We start from the raw sequence: 10117 nt of genomic DNA, 5'->3' as shown, positions 1-10117 counted from the left end.
AGGTATGTAGACCCTATGCCTATAGCACAAATAAATTTTAATTACCCATCGAGATGGGAATTGGATGCGCCACAGCTAGCTGCTGGAGGGACGTTAGCGAAGAAAGAAAAGATCCGTGCGGCCAAAATAAGAGAAGAGTCTCTTAAGGTTGCGGCGTGGATTGCCGTATGTTTAAAGAATCTCCAACACTTCGAAACAATATGGATTCCATACCACTTCAAGTAAGTTCGATTAATTGTATACTTAACGATTGTTCGGTTTATCTTATTTTAATACAAAGGTACTTATGTGTTTATTTAAAATTGTTGTAGCAATTACTGGATAGTCATAGGTGTCGATGTCGGGATGAACATGGCATGGAATTGTGATTCTGCAGATTTTGACCCTCACACATATAAAGACTTCATGTCAATTCTCATTACGTAAGCAAATTTGTAATCCTAGTAACATTATATGATTCACTTTAATATCGACTTCTGCATACTATAAGTCACATCGGTTCTCATTCAAACAGGGCATTAAGGGCCTATGTCAAGAATCACAAAGGAAGGCATGATCCAGGTCTGGGGAGCCACTTGCGTTTCAAATCTCTATGTTTGGTAAGTGCGACTTAGTTTGACATAAAATTACTAATTTTTTCAGTACTTATACTTGACACATCTTCATTTGCAAATTAAAACAAAGTTTCCCAAGCAAAGGCCAGGGAGTCTGCATTGTGGATACTATGTATGTGCTTTCATCAGTAACACAAAAGGCTACAGGAGACACCCTGAATTGGTAAGTTTGAATCTCTTAGTGGGTTGTAGTATGAAAACATAGTATTTCTCACTTAGCTTTGCAATCTCTTCTTTACACTAGACCTAAACTTATCTTTTACGAGCTTGTAGTGGAAAGAAGAAAAAGAACTAAAAAGGGATGTCTACAGGGATGATGTCCTCTTAGAGATTGTCGGTGACCTTTGCAACTTTATAATGGACCATGTTGTTTATTACAAAGGTGATTACCATAACCCACAGTCCGACTTAGGTAGCAATCCTCTTTACCAGCACCTCCGTCAGTGGGATAGGCTATGTCTAGGTCGTTGATTACATGTGAACTTGTTGGAATGGACTGTGATTGATTTGTATTAGTACTTGAAAAATTTCAGACTCTTTTGGATGGATTTGTAATGGACTTGAAAACATTTTGGACTTGAAATGTGTTGGACTATAAATGTGGTGCTGTGTATATGTATGGATATTTATGTTGTGAATCTGTGATGTTGAGAATCTGATTATATATGTATATATGTATGTGGTGCTGTGCTGTGCTGTCGACTCGATTATTGTAATTTTAATTTTTTTTCTGAAAAATAACTGTAGGGGCGGTCCTAGATTGAGCCGCCCTTGCAAATGCAGACAATAAAGGTGGCTGAGACACAAGCCGCCCTTACTAATGCTCACTATAAGGGCGGCTGGAAGCACCAGCCGCTCTTACAGTGGTTAGTATTAAGGGCGGTTGTTGTTTCCAACCGCCCTTACAGTGGGCCACTGTTAGGGCGGCTGGTGTTGAACCGCCCTTACAGTGAATTTCACTGTAAGAGCGTTTGCATAAGGGCGGCTGGGCCAGCCGCCCTTACAGAGCTTATTTAGCCGCCTCTGCTGTACCTGACTTTAGTAGTGTAAGGGTGAGGTAGGTGTGGACGCGTGGCCGACGAGCGGGGCGCAGACGCGCGGGCACACGAGTACGGGCATGGGCTGACAGGCGAGTGGAACTATCGTTGGCACTTTGGCAACTGCTCGCCGCTGCCGGCAAAGGCTGGAAGCCAGAGCCCGCACGCAGGGCAAAGCGGAGCACAGGGCCAGCACGTCGTAGAGCGCGGCGCGCAAGCTAGTGCCGCTGGTGACGCCAGCATGTGCTAAATTGTCTTAAACTTGTTAATCTTAGGGGGAGAGAGTGTACTACCAAAAGGCAAGGGATGTACAACTAACTGTATCATAATATAGGGAGAGGGCTATCATATTAATTAGATGCAAATTTGGCCTTATTTGATGCCTATTATTAGCACGGTCTCTACAAAAGTGGAGGCTAAATAATGTGAGGCCATGGTCGCTCTTCCCTGCAACAAAGCTTGTCGTTTAAGCTTGCCTTTCCTCTCCCACAACGTTATGCGGGCTAATAACCACGCAGTTAACTCATTGTCGGAGGCGGGATCCCGACCTTTGGAGACATGTCGCAGCACACGTTGCTGTTCCTTTTTGGCTTGTTGGCGTCGGCGACCCAGCTGTGTGCCGTCGATGCGTTGATCGTCAACGGCCTGCGGGTGGGGTTCTATGGCAAGACGTGCCCGGTGGCCGAGAGCGTCATCAGCGATATCGTCAACAACGAAATCGCTATGGACCGCGGCATCTCCCCAGGCCTCATTCGCCTCTTCTTCCACGACTGTTTCATCACGGTAACTTCCCTAATTAACACTCAACCTTTACTCACACTTATGCTGCATGCATGCACAACATATCGTCGTTGTCTGATGACATGCCTGTGCCGCCGGCCGGCCGGTTCTGTGCATCTATCAGGGTTGCGACGCTTCTATTCTCCTGGACGTGTCGCCCGCTGGCGATGTCCCAGAGAAGGAGTCGTCTGCCAACGGCTTCACCCTCGTCGGCCTTAGAACCATCGACCTCGCCAAGTCCACTCTAGAGGGCATGTGCCCCGGCACGGTCTCATGCGCAGATATCCTCGCCTTCGCGGCGCGGGACGCCGCCGTGGCCGCGGGCCTCCCAAGATACGACGTCGTGGCAGGACGCCGAGACGGCATGCGCTCAAACATGGACGACCTCCCGGGCAACTTCCCTGTGCCGGGCCATCACGTCCCGCGCCTCACCGAGCTCTTCAACCAGCGAGGCCTCTCCCAGGAGGATCTTGTCTTGCTCTCCGGCGCGCACTCCATCGGGGGCGCACATTGCTTTATGTTCGCCAACCGCATCTACAACTTCTCCAAAAACGCCGACATCGACCCAACGCTGGACCCGAACTATGCCAAGTGGCTACGCCAGAGGTGCCCGCCGCGGAAGCCCGACGACGACCCCGAGCAAGCGCCCAAGGTGAAGTTCGATGCGCAAACAGGAGAGAAGCTCGACGTCGCCTACTACTCCGAGCTGCTCGCCCGGCGCGGCCTGCTCACCTCTGACAACGCTCTCATCGAGGACCCACAGACAAAGGCGATGGTTGAGGCCTTCGCCCGGAACGAAGCACTGTGGCAGCAGAAGTTCGCCCAGGCGATGCAGAAGGTCGGAATGCTTGACGTGCTCATCGGCGAGGGCAAGGGCCAGGTAAGGAAGCAGTGCCGCCTGGTGAACGAGCAGGAGAAGGCTATCGAGCAGCAGCAGCCACAACAGGAGGAGCAGCAGCCCCCACAGGAGGAGGAGGAGCAGCAGCAGCAGCAGCCACAGCCACACCTTCCGTGGTTCCTGCAGAGGCGCCGGCCCCGGCCGCAGCATCGGCCACGTGTACCGTTTCGCCGTCATCCTGTGGCCGACCTGGTCAACGGATTTTTCCGTGGTTTTCACTGAGGCCAGCACTAGTACATTTGTTCCAGGTCTGTTCCTTCGCTAGATGCTCAGGGACGTAGACCTCCAAAATATACAATGATCTATCCGTGTATGCATCACCTTAATTTAGCAGGAACACGCCTGCTTTGCTTACTCCATTTTTCTAGGAAAAAATAGTGTGTCTTCGTATTTGCCATAAAACATATTATATAGCGTATATGTGTGCAAGTTTTTATTTTGTCTGGCAAGGTACAGTATATCACCTTTGGATTGCTCAAATCAATGAAAATGTACAAAAGTACTAGGGCCTTATTTAGTTCACCTAAAAATTCAAAAACTTTTCAAGATTCCCCGTCAAATCAATTATTGTCGCACATACATGAAGCACTAAATAAAGAAGAAAACAAAAACTAATTGTACAGTTTATCTGTAATTTACGAGACAAATCTTTTGAGCTTAGTTAGTTTATAATTGGAAAATATTTGCTATAAACAAAAATAAAATACTACAGTATCAAAATTCAAAATCTTTTCAAAACTAAACAAGGCAAACATAACCACCAGTGTTTCTGGCATGCGTGTGCTCTGCCCGTGGGCCACCGCTCCTGCTCGCGTCGGCCAGTACACTGCTCTTGCATGATGGCTGCGCTCGCCGCCAAAGCGCCAGCACCTAGACCACCACCTACATAGTGTGCGCCTACGCCAATGCCCAGACACCGTAGTATAGCACCCTCGCCCGCTCGCGGACACATCGCTTTGCTTGGCCCTCGCATTCCAAGTTACCACAGTGTAGACCATGGGCGAGCCATGGTAAGGCTAAGGCCTTGTTTAGTTCCAAAAATTTTTGGGAAATCGATACTACCATAGATTAATTAAGCTTAAAAGATTAATCTCGTCAATTCCGACCAAACTGTGCAATTAGTTTTTATTTTTGTCTATATTTAATACTTCATGCATGTGTCTAAAGATTCGATGTGACGGGAAATCTGAAAAATTTTGCAAAAAAATTTGGAACTAAACAAGGCCTAAGTGACGTTTGGATAGGCCTTGTTTAATTCACCTCAAAAACCAAAAACCACTAGTACACAGAGGTACTATAAAGGCGGTTCGCAACCCCTTTGCATAGGCGTATTGACGAACCGCTAGTGCTGTTGGCACATGGAAATAAACATTTCCACAGGCGGGTAACTGAGAACTGTCTATAGAAATTCATTTCTACAGGCGGTTCATATAATCGAACAGCCTGTAGAAACTTATTTCTACAGGCGGTTCACATAATGGATCCGCCTATAGAAATAAGTTTCTACAGGTGGTTCACATAAACAAACCGCCTGTGATAAGATTTTCAAATTTAACCTGATTTTCAAAATTTCCCTGCAAACCATATTTTTAATATAATATATATATATATATACACACATAATATTGAAACTATGTAAGTCCAGAGGATCATGTCAACCAATGCAACATGCAACATTTTTATGTATACCATTATTTTGTACATAAAATTACATTAATTACAAACATCACACATCAAGTTTTTTGTTTACAGACATATAAGGTTTCACATCTGAAACCTCTGCTCTAATAACCTGATCGAGATAGTTTTAGCCTACTGATATCTCTTAGCGCTCTAAGCTCAAGCTTTGCTAGGGTGCTGGTCGGGTCGTGATATTTCCCTTCGGTGGGAATGGCTTCTCTGAAGAGGAAAGTACAGAGGTCATCAACTATGTTGTATAAAACAACTTGAGTCACGCTCTTCGCCTTTTCCAACTCATGTTGCTGCGGAGGAAGTTAGAAACATCATATCTTTATAGTTCATAACACATGCGTATTAGCAACAAACAATGACACAACTATATAAATGACTATTAGAGCATTACCTTAGTTGCATATCTTCCGGTCTCTCTCATAAACTCGCAGACGTAGAATCCACAGTAGACCGATCCGACTAGTTGCTTATGGCGCTGATGTATGACGAAAAAATGGATATTTATTAGTTGCAACATCATCCTATGCATATTATATTTATAAAAAACAAAGACAGCTTGTGATATTTTGGTACGTATCGGCTTAATGGCTGCCCCAGTTCTGATGAATTACACCTTCCACCTTTGATCTTATAATACCTATAGGCCCCTATAGTATAGAATACACAATCCTCAAGTTATTCTAAAACTATTATAAAAGTATGTATGAATATTTAATTTACTCAACTTACCGTTCCAAGTGTGTAATGAATTTTGCATAACTTGAAGAATCATAGTCTGCAGAGTCTAGGACTAGCACACGTCCTAGACTATAATTAATGAGGAGGTGGTCCGTGAGGGAATCGAATTTATGATGCAAGTGCCCATTGAAATTACTAATACGACGATGCATACAAACTGACACTTACCCAAAGTTGTATGGGGCCACAATATAATCTCGGTCTTGATACTTGAGCAGTGCCAAGGCTATATAGAGGTCGTACTTACATTCATAATTAGTCGCTTTTCATCTATTACCTTCATACGCTCAGCGAGATCCAAACCTTGTAAGGAGTCATGATTGTCTCCGATTCTGAATGTGTGCTGCTCCTCGCATATCTTCATCGGGCTCAGATACGCAACCCTTTTACTGGCAGACCTGTCCGAATCTGAACCGTACCGCATCTCTTGTTGTTCAAAATTCATTTTGCAAGGAGCACTTGTATGCTAGATGTTGAGAATTGATGCAACTTATGAATAATATCACAAGATAGTACGAGTGACACTTACAATGCAAACACGGTTACCAGCTACATGTCTAGTGGCACATGCATAGATCAATAAATATAGTCAAAAACAAAAACTAATTACAAATTTAAAGAGTTTACAGTCTACTGATATTCCCTGTGGCTATGTTGTTGGGTTTTATTTCATACCAGGTGTTGAAAGCCCAAAGTTTCATTCAGATGACAAAACAGCTACGGTCCGTGTTTTGAGGGCTCTCTTACTGCCGAGAAATTGCCAGTGGAACCTAAAAAAATACTGCCTGCCATGAATAAGTGGGTAATTGAGGTAAAGGGCAACAACACCTTTGTCACTAATTTCCCATCTGCTGAGTGTTTAAACTATATTGTCAATTGGGGTCCAATGGATCTAAAGACAGTGAAGGGGCAAATTTGATGATAAGGACTAGGCCCGATTTTTCAAGAGGTAATTGATAAATTCAATTTATGGAGAACTCGATGTTGGCGATCCGGCTTCAATTCAGCACGATTTGAACCCTGTAACTATTACACCACAGCTCTGTTGGTTATCAACCAAGCACAACTTTATTGACCTCGCCAAGAAGGTTGATCCTGTAAGCGAATCGAAGAACACAAGCAAGAAGATATAAACATGCAAACTAAAACTGGAAATATGAATGACGTGAATATTCAAAGAGGGTTCAAGAACTTGGTTCCAAAGGACTAATCGACACGGTGGAGCAAATCAAGAATCTGGGCCTTGGCTCACTGTAAAAGGATTTGTCACCACAGTTATAATGAACGATTCAGTTTTTTGATGGAAAAACTAAAATCTAATCAAAACCCAATTCTAAATAGTGGCGGCTGCGTGGTATATAAAAGAGAGACATCCTAGGGTTGGAGGCGACCAGGGGGAGGCGCCCACTACTTGGGCTTAAGGCCCGAACTTGATACATGGCCAAGTTGGCCCAAAATAGGTGGCACAGCACCATGCCATGGTCATACAGATTAGTCCACGTATTATCTGGAACTGGGACCAGATCCAAAACGATGGCGTCATCGTCTCCTTTCTAACAAATACAAGATCACACCGTTTCGATGTCGTATGAAGAATTTATGATCGAAAAACTGACGACATGTCTGTTGAATCCGACAGTGACATGGTAGCTGAGTTGGAGATCAATTGCATCTTGAGAAAGACGATGGTGTTGACGTGTCCAGCGTGGCAATGTCCTCATCATTCGCTTTGAAAATAAATTGAAAATGATATATGTTGACACTTGCTAACACCATTTGAATACTAGGTTGTCATCCCCAGCATGGCACTAGAGTGTACAAAGGTATTTATGAATATGAAGGCTCTCTAGAAAATAATCTATTCTATCCACAAGCGCACAGATAAAATACCTCATTGTAGCATTTCACTAGGAAAGTATTTCGGGTATCGTTATTTATAATTTTGCTTAAGAAAATAGCGAAAGTGAAAACAGGAGTAAAATCTATCAAGGCATAGACTACAGATAAACTTGCAAGAACATGATTACTAATGAGAAACTCGTCACATGCTTTGGCAGGGGGTAAGCCATAATAATAAAGATAAAATATAAGCTCATGTGTAATTAACACAGTGATTAGAAATAGACTACTCCACATAAATGCAAGGTGACGTTGGATTAGCTAGAGAATGGATTCTAAGTATCTACTATCTACTAAGTCACAATCTACTCTAGGCATCTATAAGATCATATATAGCACAAAAGACTCTTCATTCATTTGTTTTGAAACAATAGAACAGAAAAATAAATAAGAAAAGCAAATAAAAACTTACTCGGTAGATGGGGAGGAACTCCCCCAAGCTGGATGTGGTTGTGTCGGTCCTACTCAATGTTCTAGAACCGCATCATGGTGGTGAAGTTGTCGTTTATCGACGTGGTGTCTTGCCTCAGGTCTTGTGCTGCAGCGTCGTGGTCCTAGTTCCACTTTTGCTGCTGTTCTAGGAGTCGTCCATGTTGCGTCTGCCTTTCTTGTATGGCGAGGAGAGTGTTGTCGGTGCGGTTGAAGAAGGCGCCGACCTCTTGGTAGTAGTCCCCAGAGAAAACATAGGAGGCGTCGGAGTAATGTCCTGCATCAAATTGGGGCTGGGGCCTAGATCCTGAAGCTCCAAACGGATCAGTGGAGTACCTTCCCGAACGGAAAGGCAGGTTCGCCCACCGGTGATCTTGGCCTTCTGGCCACGTCTCCTGTGCTGGTTCCTTTGGTTGAGCATGTTGAACCCATGGGTCCCGAAGAACTCGGGGGTGGTAGTCGCAATAATGCAGGTGCGCTGCTTCTTCTGGCCCAGGATCAGCTCCATACCAGGTGCGTTCTTGATGGGTGGCCATCCTTTCGGATGCCACGCTCTGTGGAGCTCTCTGGTTTACCGGTGCCACTGCAATCTCAATCAAATAATTTTGAACGACATAGAGGCCAAGGTTCGGGTTAGGTAACCGAATCTTGCCTTTATTACTGTACAACATATACATTACGTTTCCTTCCTTTTTCAGCATCCGAGCTTGTCTAAATATGTCATAGGCATGATATATTCGTAACTCGTCAATGAATTCCAATGACGAGTTTTCTAGCAAGTTGAGACTAGAGGCTAGACGAGTGATGAGTGAAGTACAACCGATAGGTCCCTGAAGACTCGGTAAACTAAGGCAATGAGCAACTAAAAGAGTGGCAGGTGAAATAGGTACTTTATTTATACAAGCATAAAGAAGTTGCAAATCTCCTACGCTTACTTTTCTAATATCATCGTGATGAAAAAGATTGTACCCGATCCATTTGTGGAGCATCCGGAGAGTAGGATGTTCCATGTCACTGGTTCAGGCCTGAAAGAAGTATTTGTCCCTTGAAATCTCCCTCCAGAACTAGTGCCTCTCAAAATTAGGCAAATCGGTGTCAATATCTAGGATGCATCTTGAAGAGAAACCGAGATGATCGCTCAATTCTCTCCAAGACAACATGATTTCTTTTTTGAACATCCAAAAAGCGATATCCCCCTCATAATATTGCAAAGTGTAGAGAAATTAATGGTGAGAAGATGAGACGCTAGTTCCATTATGTCCCGAAAGTTTGTCCATCCCACCATCTAAAAAATCAAGTCAAATTCGGTATCCATACCTGTTTCTTGCAGCATGATAGGATCAAGAGTGGGGGTGTGAATGAAATCATTGTTCTTCAGCTGCTGGAACACTTCCTTCTCTCCGCGGGTCTTCAGCCCAAGGTCTCCTGTCTTGAGGAGAACCTTGACTCTTGTGCCTGACGAAGACGATGGAGTTGGCTCGGGCGTCGAGTCGACGCTCATCTCCGACTGGTGCGAGGAGAGTTGGGATGAACTCCTCATCCCCATGTTCTTGAGGGCCTTGCCTGCGCTCTTCATCTTCCTCAACATCCTACAGAAAAATTGACATAAACAAAAACTCATGGAAGAATGTGAGAAATAAATGTTAGTGGTCAGCCGTCCAATAAGTCAGTCGTCCAGGTGTTAGTCGTCCGAGACAATTTTTAATTGAAGAGTTCGACAGCACTTCCCCTAAGCAACTTTTAGTTCCGCTTTTGGATAGCGGGATCACTAATTACTAGATGAGCCTTGCTCTATCACTCTTCTATCTAAAACTACCGAACTCTATTCCACTCTTCCCTTCCCTTCCACTCTCCTTCTCTCTTCACTACAAGAGCACTTCCTCTGGAAACCGAGAACTGAAGTGTGTAAGTGTTTTCTAGAATGTGTGTGTGATGAAGATGGAGGCAGGAAGTGGCTTTTTATAGGAGGAGCAGGGGACAGGGTGGGCGCCCTCTACAGTAGGGTGAGCACCCTACCCAGATGCCCTCTA

At 44.4% G+C, this 10117-nt stretch overlaps 1 protein-coding gene across 1 annotated transcript; it reads left to right on the top strand.

Annotated features, from left to right (window-relative positions):
• LOC8072941 (peroxidase 5) lies at window positions 2160-3765 on the top strand. The gene is made up of 2 exons (XM_002438344.2): window positions 2160-2434; window positions 2556-3765. Exons 1-2 carry the CDS (start codon window positions 2210-2212, stop codon window positions 3549-3551), a joined length of 1221 nt encoding a protein of 406 aa, XP_002438389.1. The 5' UTR covers window positions 2160-2209; the 3' UTR covers window positions 3552-3765.

This window comes from Sorghum bicolor, chromosome 10 (assembly GCF_000003195.3).
Source record: "Sorghum bicolor cultivar BTx623 chromosome 10, Sorghum_bicolor_NCBIv3, whole genome shotgun sequence".
Lineage (NCBI taxonomy): Eukaryota > Viridiplantae > Streptophyta > Magnoliopsida > Poales > Poaceae > Sorghum > Sorghum bicolor.
This window is presented reverse-complemented; position numbering and strand designations above follow the sequence as displayed.